This window comes from Heloderma suspectum, chromosome 1 (genome assembly GCF_057233095.1).
Source record: "Heloderma suspectum isolate Gila_16-S chromosome 1, 16-S_ref, whole genome shotgun sequence".
Taxonomy (NCBI): Eukaryota; Metazoa; Chordata; class Lepidosauria; order Squamata; family Helodermatidae; genus Heloderma; species Heloderma suspectum.
Window position 1 is genome coordinate 45,647,789 of NC_139458.1, and position 22,039 is coordinate 45,669,827.

Genomic DNA, 22,039 nt, shown 5'->3' on the forward strand with positions numbered 1-22,039 from the left:
ACCTCAAAAGGAGAGGTAAGCATTAGAAGCCCTTAAATTCCTCTCCCATTTGGATTAAAATCCAAGCTGGCGAAGATTTCCCAGTTACACCTCCTCTGAAGAGCTGCCCCCAGGAAAATTGGGGGTGGAGGCAAAAGCCCATCACCAGAAGGCAAACTCTTTCATCCAAGTGTCCACAACATCGGTGGGCATTTGCCCGTCAGTCCAGATTTGCTCCAGGGCAGTTCTTCAAAGCAACCCCCTAGCAAAGCAACAGAAATGTCAACTAGGTCTATTAAAGCCATGCTTTGAAACACTAGCTTGTTGAATTAAGGTGCATGTAAAAACAGGGCCCCTTCATGGATCACTGCCTTGTTGTGGCAAAGGGGCTTGTGTAACTCATTGAAGCCATAAGCTATGCCGTGCAGGGCCACCCAAGACGGACAGGTCATGGCAGAGAGTTCTGACAAAATGTGGTCCACTGGAGAAGGAAATGGCAACCCACTCCAGTATTCTTGCCAAGAAAACCCCATGGAACATATCACAAGGCTAAAAGAGATGACGCCGGAAGATGAGCCCCTCAGGTCGGAAGGTGTCCAATATATTACTGGGGAAGAGCAGAGGGAATTTCCAAGTAGTGCCAGAAAGAGTGAAGCGGCTGGGCCAAAGCCGAAAGGACACTCACCTGTGGATGTGTCTGGTGGTGAAAAGAAAATCTGATGCTGTAAAGAACAATATTGTTTAGGAACCTGGAATGTCAGATCAATGAATCAAGGTAAGCTGGAGGTGGTCAAACATGAGATGGCAAGATTGAACATCGACATCTTGGGAATCAGTGAACTCAAATGGACAGGCATGGGCGAATTTAGTTCAGGTGACCATCATATCTACTATTGTGGGCAAGAATCCCTTAGAAGAAATGGAGTAGCACTCATAGTCAACAAAAGGGTGGGAAAAGCAGTACTGGGGTACAATCTTAAAAATGATAGAATGATCTCAGTACAAATCCAAGGCAAACCATTCAACCTCTCAGTCATTCAAGTCTATGCCCCAACCACTGATGCCGAAGAAGCTGAGGTTGATCGGTTCTATGAAGACCTACAACACCTTCTAGAACTAACACCAAAAAAAGATGTCCTCTTCATCATAGGGGATTGGAATGCTAAAGTAGGAAGTCAAGAAATCACTGGGATAACAGGCAGGCATGGCCTTGGTGTACAAAATGAAGCAGGACAAAGGCTAATAGAGTTTTGCCAAGAGAACACGCTGATCATAGCAAACACTCTTTTCCAACAGCACAAGAGACAACTCTACACATGGACATCACCAAATGGTCAATATCGAAATCAGATTGATTATGTCCTTTGCAGCCAAAGATGGAGAAGCTCTATACAGTCAGTAAAAACAAGACCTGGAGCTGACTGTGGCTCAGATCATGAGCTTCTTGTTGCAAAATTTCAGCTGAAATTGAAGTACGTAGGGAAAACCACTAAACCATTCAGGTATGACCTCAATCATATCCCTTATGAATATACAGTGGAGGTGAGGAATAGATTTAAGGGATTAGACCTGATAGGCAGAGTGCCTGAGGAACTATGGACGGAGGTCCGTAATATTGTTCAGGAGGCAGCAACGAAATCCATCCCAAAGAAAAAGAAATGCAAGAAAGCCAAGTGGCTGTCTGATGAGGCTTTACAAGTAGCTGAGGAAAGAAGGGAAGCAAAAAGCAAGGGGAAAAGGGGAAGATATATCCAACTGAATGCAGAGTTCCAGAGAATAGCAAGGAGAGACAAGAAGGCCTTCTTAAATGAACAATGGAAAGAAATCGAGGAAAACAACAGAATGGAAAATACTAGAGATCTCTTCAAGAAAATCGGAGATCTCAAGGGAACGTTTTGTGCAAAGACGGGCATGATAAAGGACAAAGAAGGCAGGGACCTAACAGAAACAGATGAGATGAAGAAGAGGTGGAAAGAATACACAGAAGAACTATACAGGAAAGATCTTAATGTCCCTGATAGCCATGATAGTACGGTCACTGAACTTGAGCCGGACATCCTCGAGAGTGAAGTCAAGTGGGCCTTAGGAAGCATTAGTAACAACAAAGCTAGCAGAGATGACAGTATTCCAGCTGAGCTATTTAAAATCCTAAAAGATGATGCTGTTAAAGTGCTGCACTCAATATGCCAACAAATGTGGAACACTCAACAATGGCCGCAAGACTGGAAAAGGTCAGTTTACATTCCAATTCCAAAGAAGGGCAACGCCAAAGAGTGTTCAAACTACCGCACAATTGCGCTCATTTCACATGCCAGCAAGGTGATGCTCAAAATCCTACAAGCTAGGCTTCAACAGTACGCGAACCGAGAACTACCGGAAGTACAAGCTGGGTTTCGAAGAGGCAGAGGAACTAGAGATCAAATCGCCAACATTCGCTGCATCATGGAGAAAGCAAGAGAATGCCAGAAAAATGTCTATTTCTGCTTCATTGACTACGCTAAAGCCTTTGATTGTGTGGATCACAACAAACTCTGGCAAATTCCTAAAGAGATGGGAGTACCAGACCACCTTACCTGTCTCCTGAGAAACCTGTACGAGGGACAAGAAGCAACAGTAAGAACCAGACATGGAACAACCGAGTGGTTCAAAATTGGGAAAGGAGTACGACAAGGCTGCATATTGTCACCCTGCTTATTTAACTTATATGCAGAGTACATCATGAGAAATGTCGGGTTGGATGAATCAGAGGTCAGAATTAAGATTGCTGGGAGAATTATCAACACCCTCCGATATGCAGACGATACCACCCTAATGGCAGAAAGCGAAGAGGATCTCAAGAGCCTCTTGTTGAGGGTGAAAGAGGAGAGTGCAAAAGCTGGTTTGAAACTCAACATTAAAAAAACTAAGATCATGGCATCTGGCCCTATCACTTCCTGGCATATAGAAGGGGAAGAAATGGAAGGAGTGACAGATTTTACTTTCTTGGGCTCCAAGATCACCGCAGTCGCTGACTGTAGCCATGAAATTAAAAGACGCTTGCTCCTTGGGAGGAAAGCTATGGCAAACCTAGACAGCATAGTAAGAAGCAGAGACATCGCCTTGCCGACAAAGGTCCGTCTAATCAAAGCTATGGTTTTCCCAGTAGTAATGTATGGCTGTGAGAGCTGGACTATAAGGAAGGCTGAGCACCGAAGAATTGATGCTTTTGAACTGTGGTGCTGGAGAAGACTCTTACGAGTCCCCTGGACTGCAAGGAGGTCAAATCAGTCCATCCTAAAGGAAATCAACCCTGAGTGCTCATTGGAAGGACAGATCCTGAAGCTCAAGCTCAAATATTTTGGCCACCTAATGCGAAGAGAAAACTCTCTGGAAAAGACCCTGATGCTGGGAAAGACTGAAGGCAAAAGGAGAAGGGGACGGCAGAGGATGAGATGGCTAGATAGCATCACCGATGCAACGAATATGAACTTGAGCATGCTCCGGGAGAGAGCGCAGGACAGGAAGGCCTGGCGTGCTATGGTCTATGGGGTCACGAAGAGTCGGACACGACTGAACGACTGAACAACAACAAAAACACGAGGCCTTTCAGGATGCCCCTCTGACTGGTTCCACTGTAAGCATCTTTTTTAGTGTATGTGTGCGTGGGGGGGCGGTCTATCACACAAAGTAGCAGCAGTAGCATCCAGCAGACCGGTGTGAGTGGCATCAGCAGGTTGGGAGTATCACAGGATATTAACAGACTGAGGTGGGTGGGTGAAAGCAGAGCTTCTGTCAGGATTTCAGCTGCTGTGTAACATGCCTCAGGAAAATCTGCAAAAAACAGTGATGCTATCATCTGTCCAGCTTACATACACAGTGCCTAAGAGTAAATTCATCTAAGGAAGTAGGTTATGACAGCAGGAAAACAGGGTGCTCCTGGCTTACAGGAGAAACAGTTCTTGGATTTCTGCCTCTTGCTCATTCTCACAGATAACAAACCCTTCTCTCCTTCACGGGGGCATAAATTCAGTTTGATTGAACTCAAAATGGATACACTCTGACTGGATTCCACGGATGTGGGCATCTTACTGCATGGCTGCTGTACCAGGAAGTTAATTGTTGCAGTCACCCCTGGAGATCCACACACCTACCCTCTAAGCAGCAGCCAGAGATCATAGAATCATAGAATAGTAGGGTTGGAAGGGGCCTACAAGGCCATCGAGTCCAACCCCCTGCTCAATGCAGGAATCCAAGTCAGAGCATCCCTGACAAATGGCTGTCCAGCCTCGTCTTGAAGGCCTCCAGTGTGGGAGAGCCCACCACCTCCCCAGGTAATTGGTTCCATTGCCGTATTGCTCTGACACTCAGGAAGTTTTTCCTGATGTTCAGTCGGAATCTGGCTTCCTGTAACTTGAGCCCATTATTCCGTGTCCTGCACTCTGGGATGATCAAGAAGAGATCCTGGCCTTCTTCTCTGTGACAACCTTTCAAGTACTTGAAGAGCGCTATCATATCTCCCCTCAGTCTTCTCTTCTCAAGGCTAAACATGCCCAGTTCTTTCAGCCTCTCTTCATAGGGCTTTGTTTCCAGTCCCCTGATCATCTTTGTTGCCCTCCTTTGAACCCTCTCCAGCTTGTCTGCATCCTTCTTAAAGTGTGGTGCCCAGAACTGGACACAGTACTCCAGATGAGGCCTAACCAGTGCTGAGTAGAGGGGAACTAGTACTTCCCGGGATTTGGAAGCGATGCTTCTATGAATGCAGCCCAAAATAGCATTTGCCTTTTTTGCAGCCACATCACATTGTTGGCTCATATTCAGCTTGTGATCGACGACAATTCCAAGATCCTTCTCGCTCGTAGTGTGGTTGAGCCACGTATCCCCCATCTTGTAACTGTGCATTTGGTTTCTTTTTCCTAGGTGCAGAACTTGGCATTTGTCCCTATTAAATGCCATTCTGTTGTTTTCTGCCCAGCACTCCAGTCTATCCAGATCACTTTGAATTTTGTTTCTGTCTTCCAAAGTATTAGCTATCCCTCCCAATTTTGTGTCATCTGCAAATTTGATCAGCATTCCCTGCACCTCCTCCTCCAAGTCATTAATAAAAATATTGAAGAGCACTGGGCCCAGGACTGAGCCCTGCGGTACCCCACTCGTTACCTCTCCCCAGCTTGAGAAGGTCCCATTGATAAGCACTCTTTGAGTCCGATTCTGTAGCCAACTGTGGATCCACTGGATCGTTGTTTCATCTAGCCCACTTCGAGCTAGTTTGCTCATCAGGATATCATGGGGCACTTTGTCGAAAGCTTTGCTGAAGTCGAGGTATATGATGTCTACAGCATTCCCACGGTCTACAAGGGAGGTGACTTGATCAAAAAATGAGATCAGATTTGTCTGGCAGGACTTGTTTTTGACAAATCCATGTTGGCTTCGAGTAATCACTGCATTGTTGTCAAGGTGCTTCCAGATGGATTGCTTTATGATCTGCTCCAGAATTTTCCCAGGGATTGATGTCAGACTGACTGGTCTGTAGTTCCCAGGTTCCTCCTTTTTACCCTTTTTGAAGATAGGGACAACGTTAGCCCTCCTCCAGTCATCTGGCACTTCCCCGGTCCTCCATGATTTCTCAAAGAGAATAGACAGCGGTTCTGAGAGCTCTTCTGCCAGTTCCTTTATGACTCTAGGATGCAGTTCATCTGGCCCTGGAGATTTGAACTCATTCAAAGTAATGAGGTGTTCCTTGACCATATGCCTGTCGATCTCAAGCTGCAATCCTGCCCCTTCAGCCTGTACTTCGCCTTTGCCAGGGGGGTCATAGACCCTCTTTTGGGAGAAGACTGAGCCAAAGTAGGAATTGAGCACCTCTGCCTTTTCTTTGTCCTCTGTTATCATTTTGCCATCCTTATTTAATAGCTGAACAACCATTTCTTTCCTCTGCCTTTTACTATGCACGTAGCTGAAGAAAGCCTTTTTGTTGTTTTTAGCATCCCTCGCTAACCTCACCTCGTTCTCTGCTTTAGCCTTCCTGACGCCATCCCTGCAATTCTGTGCTACCTGCCTGTACTCTTCCTTTGTTACTTGGCCTTCTTTCCACTTCCTATATGTGTCCTTTTTTGTTTTCAGGTCATCCCTAAGCTTTTTGTGAAGCCACATTGGCTTCTTCTGTTGTCTTCCACCTTTTCTTCTTGTTGGAATTGTTTGTGATTGTGCCTTGAGAATTTCCTTTTTTAAAAGTTCCCACCCATCTTGGACTCCTTTTCTCGCTAGCATTGCTTGCCATGGGACCTTACTGATCATTGTTCTGAGTTTATTAAAATCAGCTTTCCTAAAATCCAGGGTACGCGTTTGAGTACACTCGGCTTTTGCTTCCCTTAGAACCAAGAACTCAAGTACAACATGGTCGCTTTCCCCCAGAGTTCCTGTAACTGCTACTTTATCCACTAAGTCATCTCTGTTGGTTAGGATCAAGTCAAGGATAGCCGATCCTCTAGTTCCTTCCTCTACTTTCTGTAGGAGGAAGTTATCCGCCACACAAGTCAGGAATTTCCTGGAGGGGCCATGTTTTGCAGAATTTGTCTCCCAACAAATATCGGGGAAATTGAAGTCCCCCATTACTCAATGCAAATTCACCTGGGATGCATGCTTCTTGATCAGCCTACCATGAGCCTCCTGAAAGTCATTTACAATTCCATGTAATTCACAGGAGAATTCAATCTCCTTGCTAATTAAACATGATTATTTAGGAGAGTGTGTTGCTCTTGTTCTCTCACACACTCCACTTAGATCTGTGTGTGCTACAGGAAAGCTGAAACTTGCTTCCACTGTGTTTTAGCCAGTGCTGCAGTGGCCCCAGGACTCCTGGGGTTAAAGTGCCGGGACTTTTTGTTTACCAGGGATGCTGACATTATCTGCCCCCCCCCCGGCCCCCAGGTTTCCATGTTCCCTCTGAGCTTCACTGCGATCCTCACACAGTAGCTGGAGGAACAATATATTTCCAGCAACAATACATTGTGAACCACTTAGGGGTTTTAGCACATTAAGGGCACAATCCTATGCATGTTTAGACAGAGAAAAGGCCTACAACTCCCAGCATTCCCCATTCCTTAAGGCTGGGGAATGCTGGGAGTTGTAGGCCTTTTCTCTGTCTAAACATGCATAGGATTGTGCCCTAAGTATTATAAAGGTATTATAAAGATAGATATATAGATCTAGGTAGATTGATTGTTGTGAGTTATCCTTGTTTTCATACAATGGGGGGGGGGGCTTGAATGGGCAATTAAGACCCATTAGTTCATCAAAAGAACTGCTCTGACTTGGAGCTGAAACCTGCTAGAACTGGTTTATTAATATGAATCAAGACAGCGGCCTGCACATTTGGACTCCCTTTGAGGGGATGGGGTGTCATGATGAGTGTCAGCCCTTCAAAATTTACCACTACACCACTGTTTTGAGTGTGATTGGGTTTTCAGTAGGGCTGAGTCAAAAGTTCTTTTAGGATATTTGGGGGGGGGGGAATGGGGTAATCCAGGCATGACAGAATTTGTGAAATTGCCTAGACCCTAGCTCACTTTTTTTGCTGCTACCCCAACTTTGATGGTTTGGGCAGCAGTGTCACATAGCACCATCATGAAGCTGATGAGGGTGAGGCCAATGTTTCCTACCCCCATTCTAGGGCAGGTGTGGGCAACCTTTTTTCTGTTGGGGGCCATATTCCTTGGGGTGCCAGAGGTGTGGAGGACCTAGAGTCAGTGGTGGGCAGGGGCAACCCTCTATCTCCCTTTTCTTGCCACCCCCTTATCTCCTTCTACCTCCCTCTTTTCTGTCTGTTTCTCTTCCTGACAGCCCCTCCTCTCTCCCCCTCACCCCCAGCACAGTAGGCTGCCAGGAGGGGTCAGATTGTTCTAGCTAGACATCTGAACTGATCTTTTGAGATTAGGCAAAGGGCCACATGATATCAGGTTGAGGACTGCAGGTGGCCCACCCCTGCTCTAGGGCAGGGGTGCAGGCCCTCAGGCTTGGGGGGCAAATCTGTCGCTCTGAGGTTCCCCAGGAGGCCACACCCGCTTCCCCTGACCATGACCATGTCCCCCAACCACCAGTCATTTGGTAGTTTCTCAGCTTTTGTGCAGTTTTTTTCCTTTTTAAAAGCTCCAGTGCCTCTCTTAAGGCTTCATTACTGCTAGTAACAACTTTAAGCTAACATATGCTGGCATTTTGGTGGTTTTGGCCCCACCTTTTGCCTTTGGCCCCCGCCACCACTGGAATGAGGCCCCCAGAAGCTTCTCCAGAATGGAATTTGGTCCTCGGGCTGAAAGAGGTTCTGCGTAGTGCTGTGCCAAAAATGTCTCCCACATTTTTTTGACCATTCTCATTCAATTTGAGGGAAAAGCAATTGCTTTCAAAAAGAAATCCAAAGAAGGAGAAATTTCAGAAAAAATCTCATGGGCTGGGTTTGGGGTTCTTGTGCTGACCTTACGTATGAGGTGGCTGAGGAGTGTGCGTGAGTGTCCTGTCTGTCAGTGTATGGTAATCTCTTGACAGCCTGTTAGGGGTGTACAGATTCCCCACCCCCCAAGGTGGGGGTGTCTATTCCGGCGGGGAATCCATGGGGAGGGGAGGGGATCCGTTCCTCCCCCCCAGAATCCTCCAGAGCGGTTCCACTCTGCTTGGATTCTGGGGGGGGGGCAGGAACTGGCTTGGGGGCGCTTACCTTCCCTCCTGCCAGCCACAGCCGTTTGCCTCCTCCCTGTCCCTGCCGATTGCCTTTAAAAGAAAGTCTTTTTTTAAAAAAGGTGATCGGGAGGATGTGCCCATAGACTTATACACAAAATAGAGCGGTGAATCTTGCGTATATGCCTATGGACACATAGACTTATAAGCAAGATTCATGACTCTATTTCTGTATAAGTCTATGGGCACATCCTCCCGATGGCCTTTTTTTTTTTTAAGACTTTTTTTTAAAGGAAATCGGCAGGGACAGGGAGGAGGTGAACGGCTCTGGCTGGAAGAAGCAGCCAAGTGCTGCTCCGCCTCCAGTCTTCCTGGAGCAGAGGTAAGTGGTTCCGATCCGCTGGGATTCCTGAGGCCGGATTCCAAAGACTCTGGCCTCATTTGAATCCGCAGCGGATTTCTCTGACATCCCTACAGCCTGTAGCCTCCTCAGCTTCCTGCACTTCAGTTAAAGCCATCATGAGGAAGACAACATGAGGCAATTCTTCCCACAGGGCTTTTTCTGTTCAGAAATGCAGGTGGCCTGGGAGGCTGCAGAGGAATGGAAAGATGTGTAATAGAGAGCGAATGCACACACAGCACCCTCAGCCACCTCACAGGGATTAGCTAAACTCAAAAATACCACCCCAAAAATTCAAAATTCTGCCTCAGAAGAGTGGAAGCCTCAACACAGTTGATGCTGTTGCCACCTATAGAAGTAGTGCAATAAACCAAAAACCCTTAGAAAAAAAAGAAAAAAAAACTGTGCTGCAATGCCTACCAAAAGTGAGCTGTATCTGTGAGAAACTGTTGGAGAATTTCTCCACCCCTAGAGAAATTTGATGAAATTGTCCCCCCAATTTCTCTGCCCACAAATAGGCTGGAGAATTTTGAGGAGGCATTTGTGCACAGTTCCAGTTCTGCACCCTTTCTGCAGGGACTGCAGGTTGAGGGAAGAATGGCGTCTACCAATTGCTGAGACTCCTGGGACCACTGTCAGTAATTTGCCTCCTTTTGACTCCCCATCATCCCCCCCCCCCATTGACAAACTGAAAACACCATCCCAACTTTGCAGCATACGAAAAGGATGGCAAAACTGGGGAGTGGCATTTCAACAAAGCCAGAGTTTTCAGTTCATTCTCCCACACCTAACCTCTCAGCAAGCCTGACTTTGCAACGAAGTGCACTCAGTAGAGAACTGTGGCCAATCCTAGCTAGGGATCGTGCAGGTGCCCGTTCCAGTCCGCAAATCTGTCGGAACGCTGGTGCCCATGCCCCTGAACTGCGCCTGCTGAGCCACCCCCCCCTACTTGCTGGTCCCCAGACCGCTGTCCCACATTCAGTAAGCAGCCCACAACTTATCCGGGCCTGCCCGCCTCTGCCCTGATTGCCATGTTTTTAAAAAACATGGCAATCAGCAGCCCGTGCCCATAGATGTATATGCAAAATAGTGCTGTAAATCTAGAGTATATGGGTGATTCACAGCGCTTTTTGCATATAGGTCTATGTGCCCACATAGACTTATATATATGCAAAAAGCACTGTGAATTGCCCATATACTCTAGATGCACAGTGCTATTTTATATATAAGTCTATGGGCATGGGCTGCTGATTGCCATGTTTTTTAAAAAATATGGAGATCAGGACAGAGGCGGATGGGCCCGGGTAAGTTGTGGGGTGCTTATCGAGTGCAGCCAGGGGGGTCAGCGAACAGGGGCAGGGGCTGAGTGGGTGCCCGGAGAACCTGGATGGGGGGGGCGCTCGTCTATCCCTAATCCTGGCTTTCTGACCATGCACCATCATAATTCACATGCTTCCAGGCATGTTTGTCTGAACACTTAACATTTTTAAGTGCATGCTTGAAAAAAAATTGTAGTTGTGCACCTAGGGATGTTGGAGGAATCCATCCAGAGGGGTGGGTGGAGCTCACCAAGATTTCATCAGCTCGCCCCACCCCCCAGACTTCGACTTGTTTCCCCATGAGCTGGCTGGACTCGATCTGCATTAAGTTGGCCCTACTTATAGATTTTACCAGGTTTTAAACATTTCTGGAAACAGAAACGTGAACAAATTGTCAGGTGCAATTTGCATGATGTGTGCAAATTTCATCCATAATTTGCATAATTTGTGCAAATTGTGGGTGTAATTTACATAAATCTCCTGATTTGTGACTGAAATTTGTGCATATCATGCAAACTGTTTCCTGCAATTTGTGCACATTTCTTTTTATGGAAATTTTAAGAAAAAACATCCAGAAAAAGTTCCTGGATTTCAGGAAAAGCCCCATGACTCAGTCTGCAAATGGGAGTCAAGTCAAGTGCTTGCTGGGACTGGGAGTCCATCAACCCCAAAAGGGCTGGATTTCACAGCGATGGAGATCCCTATGTGCACCTAATACATGTTATGTGTGAAGCAGGAACATACGAGGATTGAAAATCACTTGTGAGGTATGGAGTGAAGATGTATCTCCATGTAAAGTTAGTGTGGGAAGATTGAACAAGCTTCTGACATCCATCAGGAATGACAAACTGGCTGAGCTTTACTCAGAGTCTGTTTGGTAGGGAGAGCTTGGACTTACGGATATTATGCTTGCTTCACCTTCTTGGCACTCACCAAGGGATTTTTATGTGGGAACTACAGATCCTTCATGCTAGGAGTTCATCTGCCACTGATGCTTCTGTTCCTCACTGGTGTCATAATTCCTCCTGGAATCTTGGCCACAGCACCAGAGGTGTCACAGGGAATTAGGATTACAGACAAGAAAGCAAGAGGAGCCCACTAGCGCTTTCCAGATCAAACAAGGCTGTTTTCATACACATGGGCCTTAAGTGATAACAATTGAGGGCGGAAGCAAGCAAGAGAGATACATAATGTATGTGCCCTAGGAATGAGAATTGGCTTTAAATAACATTTTTCTCCAAGCTCTCCACAAGGTGTCAGAAGCTCTGTTTTTATTAATGCTTTTCTGGTGCCATTTAGCAAGATCCTGTCCACTTAAAAATGCTTTACAATCTTAATGCTTCACAATCTTAATGCTTCATTGTGCAAAGAACTTTGTCCCTGATATAGATTTCGGAAGAGTCTGTTTATACATTCTAATTTATGGAAAGAGAGTTTGGCTGTTATCATTTAAGCTCATCCATCCAAGCAATCTCTCTCACCCTCCCACTCCCTCTCTTTCTTTCTCTGTTTAAAGGAATTTTCTTCCACATTTTAGGAACTATGCCCTATCTCATTAAAAGGGGCTTGCAAAGCACAGGGAACAGAAAAAGAATAAATGCAAGATTCAGAACCATATTTATTGCTCTGCTGCTGAAGCTTGGCCTAAGACTATCATCCCTGCAAAGGTTGATGCTGCCTGATCAAGGCAGGGGCTCTCTGTGTAAACTGCAGCTGTTAAAGGCACAGGATATTTAAAATGTGGCATTATTTCCCCATCCCCTTTCCAAAGATTGGAACTGTACATCAGCTGTCCCCAAACTGGTGTCCTCCAGATGTGTTGGGCTGCAACTCCCATTATCCCCATGCTGGTTGGGGTGACGGGGGTTGTAGTCCAACACATCTCAAAGGCACCAAAATGGGAATGGCTGCTGTAAATAATAGGGATGAGATTGGGATGTATGCATTTTGTTAAATCCGTTTCCATCTGTGTTTATTGGATTGTCAGGCTATTTTCATTCTGTCATCCGCTTATTGACAGAATCTGGTTTTTTTAGGGATGTATGAGCAGTTCGTCTCATTTGCACTAATGCGCATTAGCACTAATTTGCACATGTATATTAGCACTAATGCGCAGTAGCGCTAATGAAACTTAGCACAAGTGCAAATTTGCAAAACCCCTCCTAAAAAAAATGTTTTAGAAAAAGATCTGCAAGCCCACAGAATCTGCATGACTCAGAAAAAGCTGGTCAGATTCATATAAATCCAAACTCATTTGAATCCGTTGTGGATTTCTCAGATATCCTTTGGATGATCACGTGGGTCAAGATTCAATTAGTGGATTTGGATGTTACGTGATGTGGGAAGTTCATCATGTACCTCCCCAACAGGTGAGGGCTCATAACTTCATGCCCTGGGTTGGCCATCGATGGAGGGGAGGGGGAACCCCATGCTACGCAGGACAAAGGCAAAATGGGGGATTGTCATGAGCATTTCAATTAACTGACCCCCCCCCCCAATATGGTGGTGGTTAATTTTTTTTGAAGATTGCTTTGAAATGGGATGGAACTGTTTATTCAGAAAGCACTGCCTTTAATAGGCACTTGGCCAAATCTGATTTGCTATATGATGGTGCAATGCTATCACTTTCACTACGTGATCCCTGTTTGACTGGGATCGCAAATGTTTACCCCCTATGCTATAACCACATACCAAATCTGGCTACGCAGCAGTGTGCTGTCAGCCAATATGAGATCCCTGATCAGAATCGAGGACGAGACGGAAGCCCTAAACAGGGGAAAAAAGGGGCAGAAGCAGCAGCGGTCGTGTGTATAGGGGGCAGGATAGCGAATAATGGCTTTATAAAAGGTTAAGTTTCATACAGGAAATATTTTTCCCTACTTGAAAGCAAGGGGAGGAGGGAGGTGCAAAAGTTCTACTTCTGGCATTAGAAAGGAGAACAGAGAACAGGGAGTGTGATCCACATTCTGCCCTTCCTCCCTGCATTATATCCAAAGCCATTATAGTTCCACTGCTAGTGGAACTTCAACTTGGCATCCCAAGTCCAAAATCATCCTTTGGATGATACTGGCTCCATGCTCACCGTTCCTATTGTGGATGACACTATTAGGCCAATGTTCTAAAGAATTCTCTTTCCAATATTCTAAGATCTCTCCAGCATCCAGATCCATTTGTGGGCACTGAATGACTCCCTCTAATAGTGAACTCATGAGGTGAGGGCCAACAGGACTGTAGCTAAAGCAGGGGAACTAAGAATCAACGGGGATGTATCAACCTGCTTTGGGGAACACTGAGGTTTGGCAGAGGTGCCAATATATTTACAAAAAAACCTTGAGCATGACCAGGAGCCACACAAGTTGACTGTGAGTTCGAAAATAAAAGTATAATACTGGGGGTAAGGGGTGAAATGCCCTTGAATTACCTTGGAGGTAAGGGGTCGAATGCCCTTGAATTACCCTGGGGGTAAGGGGTGGAATGCCCTGCTTGAGTTCCTTATAGTATCCTAGAGGAAGACATGGCTGGCTGGCAGGAACCCTAATTAGAAGCACTCCAACAAGGTGAGGATACACTCCAACTTTTTGTTGCAGGGCCCATTTGTCTCTTTTCTAAGCTTGGTGTTTCTCTGGTTAGGGGGAAAAACTAACAAAAAATACGCAGTTAACATACACAAGTAACAACCTGGTCCAGTGCAGAGTTAGGCATGCCTAACTGAAATCAATGGGGTTGGGCCACACAGATGCGATTTTATGCATGTTTATTTGGTCCCAATACAATCGGGGGGATTGACTTCCAAGTAAACAAGGACAGAATTAGGCAGCATCAACACTATTCAGGCTTATGAGAATGCTTCAACAAAGGCATCAAGTTGCCCTCTGGTAGGCAGATAAGTGTTGGCTTTTGGTTTTGGCTTTGTTTTCAATTGCCTGGCTCATAGTAATAGTTCCCCAGTTGAAGCTGCAGTTTCCATCTACTAAAAACAAAAAGATGCTTAACTGCCTGTATCAGCTCCTTTTCCCCACTCTAAAGCAGGCTTCCCCAACCTTGTGCCCTCTAGATATTGTGTCCTTCAACTCCCATCAGTCTCATCTCACACAGCGAATTGGTCAGGACTCAGGAATGCTGGGAGCTGTAGTCCAAAACTTCTGGTGGGCCCCAGGTCTGCTGTAAAGCTTTTCTGGAGACTATTCTGAGAACAAGATGAGTAAGGTGGGGAGTCCATCCTGACACAAAGTGAACCGCATAAAACTAAAAGGGAATATGGCTGGACAGGATTGCAAGGGGAAGCAAAGGGGGAGAAGGAGAGTTAAGTGTGTGAGGGAAAGAAGATGAGTACAACACTCAGCAGATGTGGGGAAACAAGAAGTGGGGAAAGAAGGAAGAGAAACAATTAGAAGTGTGGAGTGTTAGAAAGGTATAGTGGCAAGTCCTTCTCCACCAGACCTCACCACCGTCCAGGTCACAGCAGCAGAGAAAACAGCCCCTCAGATCTTGAGGGAGTTTTGAAGTTTCCACGTGGACTAGGATATCAAAACCTTTACAGCAAAGATTGGTTTCCTGAAATTAAGGTACTTCTGCATGACACTGTCTGGTACTCCAAATTCTCAGAAAAACACACACACAGCCATTCCATTGGAAAGTGGCAAGGGATCTAGAACAGCTTGGAAACTGCACTATTATACCAGGTGTTAGCTACATTTGTCAACCCTCAGAAGAGCAGAGATCTTGACAACAGGATACATTGTAGGATTTCTTCTGAATACAAAGGCTAGCAGAGCTTGGCCCTATTTGGCTGATGAGCTCATGTGAAACAAGTTTTGAGTGTTGAGGGCCACGCCATACATAGCCCATTTCATATGTAGAACATGCGCCCATGTATGAAATAACATATAGCCAGTGTGTCCATTGCATATGTCCATCACATCGATGTATTTCACTGCATGTACAAAAGGTGTATACATACTGGGAACTGATGGCTGACTGTGGCTTCTTGGCACATGTCATGCAGCCAAAGCTCTTTGCCTTGACATCTGTAAATTTCACACACTAGCACTGGTTACTATTTCTGAACCAGGGAAAAAGGAGATTCTCTGTTCCATCACTCCTTAAGACAGGAGAGGGGAATCTCTGGCCCATGGGTTTAATTCATCCCATGCAGGAGCCACATCTGGGCCACAGAGCCTTCCTAGATTCCTCCATAGGGCATGGCTTGGACTCCAAGTCCCCCCCCCCAAGGAATCCCAGCCTCCCGAAGACCAGAGATATCAGTGGGAGATGTGGACAGATGGGGGGACTCACCAGTATGATAGCACTTTCCCCAGCGGAGAAGCTACCACAAGCCTCCAGGACCAAGCCGGTGGCTGAAGGAGCACCCCCCCCCCTGCGCTGCCAGCTCAGTCCCAGACACTTTGCCTGCACCACCTCCTTTCCCAAATGGGAGAAGGCATGGAGCAAGTGAAGCAGCTTCACTGCATGTGGGCCATCTCCAAGGGGAGAAGGCCCATGCACAGTGAGGCCATTTCCCAACAGCTGCACCGGGAAGACCGTCCTCCCAACACGCCAACCACAGACCAAATGAGCAGCTTTACCTGCCCCGCATCCTCTCCCCAAAGGGAGAAGGCACAGTGTAGGCGAAGTGGCTTCACTCCATGCAGGCCTTCTCCAATAGTAGAAGGGCTGTGTGCAGTGAAGCTAGTGCCTCGAAGATGTACAAAGGGCATCGTTGTTCTGATGCATGCACTAGGGACAAAATCGCATCAGGGGTATGGGCATGTCCTTTGATGTCAGGCGGTGCAGCCACGCCCTTTAATATCATTTGGCATGTGGAGGGCTGGGTGAGGCCTCATCTTCCCTCCCCACCCCACATTTTGGTTGCCCACTCCTTCCTTAAGAACGTAAGGACAGCTGTGCTGAATCAGACTGGCATTTTGTTCCCACAATGCCCAATGAGATGCCCAGAGGAAGCTAGGGATGTCCAACGTTTGAAAATTTGACCCTTTCTGGGCCTGATGGACCCCTGCTGCCCACCCAGCTCAGCTTGCATTTGCAAGCCCAGCTGCGGGCTTTTCCCGAAATCTGGGAACATTTTGCATTTCCCTCCTCATCAATAGAAAGCTGCAGCTGCAATTTGCGCAACCTTCTTTTGACGAGGGGAGGAAAAAACCCTCAGAAAATCCATGACCTGGTGGGACTGTGCTGCTGAAAGCTCAGCAAACTCCACCCCCCCCCCCAATGGATTCCTCCGGCATCCCTATGGGAACCTCACACAACATGACACAAATGCAATAGCACCCTCCCACTCATATTCCCCAGCAACTGGTATTCAGAAACATATACTGCATCTGATACTGGAGGTCACCGTCTTTTTCTGCATCCCAATCAGGTGTACAGGCATAGCTGGTGGATCAGAGAATCTCTGTCCCTTATCCTCTTCTCTTCTCCCCAAACTTCTCTATCATTTTGTTATTTTTTATAATAGAAGTGATGATTATGATGCTTCATGTTTGGTTTAAGTGTTATTGCATCATATAAGCTTTATCCCTTCCATCATTTCTTCCTATTACTCATTTTCATATTGTACTTACGCCACCTCTTTGAGTATACTTATGTAGAGTCATCTCAATCAAGCCTTGTAGTGTAATTCAATATTAGAAGTGTAACTGACCAGGGCTGAAATTGATATCTGATAAAAACCAAATGTAATATAAGCTAAGTGATCCCTGTAGGTTTCGGTACATGCAGTGAAATATACAAGGATCTACACACATGTCAGTCTTCATGTGGGTTTCATGATTTCCCGATAGGCTACACGTCTGTATTTACGTAGTTATTTACGTAGCCTATCGCATGAAAAAAGGTCCCTTTTTTCACGCGATAGGCTACATAAATAGCTACGTAAATACAGACATGTAGCCTATCGCAAGAAGAAACAGGGATGCAAATGGTGGACGCCATTTGCGTCCAGATCACTTCCTGTTTCTCATGCACAGTAATACGGACGGCAATGGCAGCTGTATCACTTGCAGAATGGAGCCGCCGGCGAGGAGGATTCGGGTCCGCGATGATCCGGCGGGAGGTGGAGGTGAGTGGGAACATTCCGCCATGGACTCCGGAGGCCGAATTCCCTGGAATTCGGCCTCATTAGAGTCTGTGGTAGAATCTTCCGCCATCCCTAGTTTCTTTGTTTTCAACTGTGTTTACCTTCTCAGCTACAGCAGCTATGGAAGCATTCCTCCTGTTTGTATGGAATCCTATGCACGTTTAGACAGAAAAAAGTCCTACAACTCCCAGCATTCTCCAGCCAGCCATGGAGTTGTAGGACTTCCTTCTGTCTAAACTTGCATAGGATTCCACCCTTAGGGCACAATACTATGGAGATAATCATCAGCCTCCAAACTCAGAGGGTGATGACTATTCAATGAGGGGTGCCCAGGCATAGGGGTGATCCTCACATCCATGCTCTGGTTGCGCTGTATTTTTGGCTAGACAGGTGATTTCACTGTTGGTGAGCTTTGGAGCATGAGGGGGGAGGCCACGCGATGCATAGAAAGCTGCATAATGCAGCTTTTGTGGTCCCCTCCCCACCCCAGAGACATCCCCCCTTTCCCTGACTCTGTGCTCTGTTTCTGAGTGCGGAGATGTAGCCAGCACAGAGAGAACCGCTCCAGCTATGAGAGGGCAGGGGAGGGCGGAGTTTCTGGGCTCCAAGGTTGGCTGAAGCCCCAGTTCTGACCTCAGAGCCCAGAAACTGAAAAATCCTATGTCCCCCAGATGCTGTCTAGGGTGCATAGGATTGCTGCCTAAGCCACCATTTGTATATTCCATTTCTTCTGATTTCTGCTAATGAAATTTATCCAGCCCAACTCTTGTCTCCTGTCACCCATTGTTATCTCCTTTAATTTCTTTGCAATCTTCAGCACCAATGACTGGCCTTTTTTAGCCAACAGGCCTCAATATCTGCTATTTATGATATTGCTGGATGGATAACTCTTTAAAGCACTAGGCTGAAACTTTTAACAGTGTCTGCCAATGGCTGTTTCATCTAATGCATGGAACAGCATGAAAAGGCCAAGTTTAAACAGCTTCTCAACAATATAACCAGTTCACACTTCAAGCTCAGTATGTAAGAACAAAAGCGCAAATACCAAATAACAAGAGAAAATTAAATGAAACAAGATTTTAAAAGTGAAGAAAAGCACCATGGCTCAGGATGTACAATAATTTTATTTCAGTTCTTCAATCACTCAAAAATGCTTGGTTCGCAATCCTGAACAAGAATGAGAGCGGGGTTCTCCAAAAACGTTCACAAATCCCCAAACTCATGTTTGCATCCACAAAATGTGCAGTTCAAAAAATGCACTCTTTTAAAAATGCACAACTTTAACAATGCAAAACTTAAGTTGCGCATTTTAAAATTGTGCATTTTTTAAAAATGCACATTTTCACACCTTAGTCAATGACAGAAAAGTATACACTCTTGAAAAATGCACACTTCTTCCATCCAAATGAACCGAAAAAACAGATTGCAAAGCAGAACGGGAGTGAGTGTAATTGGGCTTTGAAGTAAAGTAGGAAGAATTTCAGCGAGCCCGAGCCTCCCTGGTTCTCCCATCCCTAACCGTGGCTGAAATCCAGTGTTGAACATGCAGACTTCTGCTTAAACAACAGGGCTTCCCCTTGCTCTCTTTACTCCTGCACACCTTCTGAATCGGCTCTAGAAGGTGCTCCCACTCTCTGGAGCATACTGGGGGCAATGGGGGTGGTGCAAGGGGAGAGGAGAAAACATTCCACCAGCAGTCAGGATTGGGCACAGCCCTATGAGTTAGGTCCAAATCTAGTCATACTTAAATCAGACCCATCGAAATCAGTGAGAAGTACCACTGGATTCAGTGGGTCTGCTCTGACTAAATCTGGATCCAATCCTATGTGTTTGTATTTATGTGTAGTCATTTAAAAAACAACAAACAACAGAATTCAGAAGAAGTCCCTTTTTTCCAAACTGTTGTGCATCAATTCCCCTTCCTCTCCTCTCCCTTGATTTTCCAAAATTTGCAGAATCTTTCTGTTTCCTCTCATTTCTGTCTTGGACTACCTGATAATCATAGTAAGACTATGACCATAAGCATACTTACTTGGAAGTAGGTCCCACAGATGTCAGTGGGGCATAGATCCAAGTAGGTCTGTACAGGATTGGGCTGTAAACCTTAAAACTAGCCTCTGAAAGACTGGTCTTCGCCTTCAGTTTAGCAACCAGATGTTCAGTGCCACCTTTATGATATCAACCCTTTTTTCAGGAAATCAAGCCGTGCAGTTATGGACACTCTTAGGATGAGATACAGTCAAACCTCTTAAGCTACCCCCAAACCATACCTATATGTTTCTCCCCCAAATCCTCACCACCCCACTCTCCAAACTAGCAAGTCATGGAAAGCTTGTACCCATTTGGCTTAGAGATGTGACTGCATCCAAAAAGAATATATATGCACCAAAGATTACATTAAAAGGCATCTTTCAGTCCAAACTGGCAATGGAAACAAAAACCTTCTCTACCTTGCAGGTCAGCTTTGGTCAACTCAACTTTGTTAGCAAAAGAATGGAAAAAGCGAAAACAATAAACCAGAGGTTAGTAAAATGGCAGATAAAACCAGGGTAACATCACTAAAAATAAACAAACAAAAAGCAACTAGTATAACCAACAAAGCCCTTATGCACAATTAAGAGATATGTGTGTGTGGGGGGGGGGTGACACCACCGAAGACAACATATAGACACAGCAGGAGAGAGGCAGCCATCATGGCCTCCTCAGTCCATCACCACCGGAACAACATCAAACCGAACAACAGGCAACGTAGCACAAACTATTCGGGAAGGGGAGAGAAGGGTATAGACATACTTCTTATACACAGAGTAACACTAGAAGGAACATGAATGGCACATGATTCACTAATATTTATAAATGAAGCAGGAAACAATGGCTTTTAGTTTCCCCATACTCCAAGAAATGCCTAGACTCGGTTAGAATAAAAAATATTTGCAGCTGCTAATGAAAAAAAATATTAATCTTGAGACACATCTATTTCCTTTGTGATATGCAGATCCAGACTGGAAAGACACAGGTAGACTCCTTGCTCCAATCACCTCCCCACACAGGCTTTTAAAAACTGTACCAGGATTTTTATGTTTTTAACAAGACAGACACTGTCAGACAGTGCCATAGAATAAACATGTTCTCCAACATTTAGATGGCACAATCAGCAATGCTGGGAGATGACTCTATAGATAGCCTCCTGCTGATGTTCTGCAGGAACCTCCATTTTTGACCCAGTTTTACTGAATATGGTGGTGGTAGTTGGTCTGCAATTGAGCTGTCCACCTTCATATGCTCTGGACATAGCTTTGCTCCTGGATGGTCAATTGGTGGTTGTGGCTAGGAGCAACTTTGTTGAGCTTTGGCTAGTGTGTCAGCTGCCTGTTCCTGGGGATGACAGATCCAGCCAACATCACCCATGCCTCGGTCACAAGCCATCACACTGCAGTGTGTTCTATAAGGGGATGCCTTCAATATTTAATGAACTGTTTACTCTTGCTTGAACTTACCCACCTGTTGAGACCTGCTAAGAAGAGGACCTCGCTCCACATTCTACAACTGTCAGAAGGACAGTTGGTGGTAACAAGGGACACAGCCTTCTCGCTTGTGACACCCAGGATTTGGAGCTCCCTACTCCCAGGAGTCTGCTTAACTCAGTTTTCAGAGCTAATTTAATTTAATTAATTAATTAATTAATTAGTTTTCATCCACTTAATTTGGATGGCCTTCCATTTGGAGTAATCTGTCCATCCTGTCTAGTTTAGGATTATTGGTGTTACCTGGCAGGTTTTGGGGTCTTGTTTTGCCCTTGTTCTTATTTTGTTCTTATTTCATTTAATGGGGAGGTCTTTTTCTTTTCCTTTTTGTACTTTGATAGTTTATTGTATGCCAGTATAGGGACTTTTGTGCTGAAGTGCAGCTCATAAATTGCAAAACAAACAAATGATCTCCGATAGGAAACATCTGGACTGGAGTAGACTGCAGGGATATCACTTATGGTGATAATTTTGAGCTTCAGGGGTCTCCCAGAGCATACAGGTGAGATCCAAGAATACCACCTCAAATGTTACTTGAACTGTGAAAAATGAGGCATTCATTCTTCTCCAAGTCTTGCAATCAAAGAAAACTTGTAACAAGCTCTTGCTGCCCTTGGACACCTCAGGGTGAGTTTATACTGAGTTTATGGAGACATTTTGCCACAATGTAAGATATCTCTGTATTTCTTCAGTGGTTACTTACTCTTATGGCTGTGGCTCATATCAGTTCAACAGAGAAACACCCAGAGAAAAGCCTCTGTTCATTGTTAAAGGAGGCTTGTCTCTCCATTTCAGTAAATGGGGGTGTGCCTATACAAACCAAAGAAGAATTGCAGAAATTTCTTACCTTGTGGTGAGATTACCCTGTAAAAATATTGTCTGACCCATTTTAATATGATACTCTTTAAAGGATAATGTTGTCCAAGACAGAAATTACTAAGCTAGGAAAAAGGGCACAGGGAAGATTCCCCTTCCAAATGATCTGGTCCAAAGTTCCACTACTATGTGAAACCAGTGATTTCTTTAGGAGACATTGGTTTTAGAGTTTCTTTCTCCTGCAGCAGGCAAGTGTACA

The 22,039-nt window shown here is 45.5% G+C and overlaps 1 protein-coding gene across 1 annotated transcript in view; it reads right to left on the reverse strand.

The window, feature by feature from the left end:
• NRXN3 (neurexin 3) overlaps window positions 1-22,039 on the reverse strand; it is a 1,900,058-nt gene that overhangs the window by 1,094,220 nt on the left and 783,799 nt on the right. Inside the window, exon 12 of the mRNA XM_084841335.1 lies at window positions 19,891-19,917. Coding sequence (XP_084697461.1) covers window positions 19,891-19,917 — 27 coding nt within the window. The remainder of the gene's footprint in view (window positions 1-19,890; window positions 19,918-22,039) is intronic.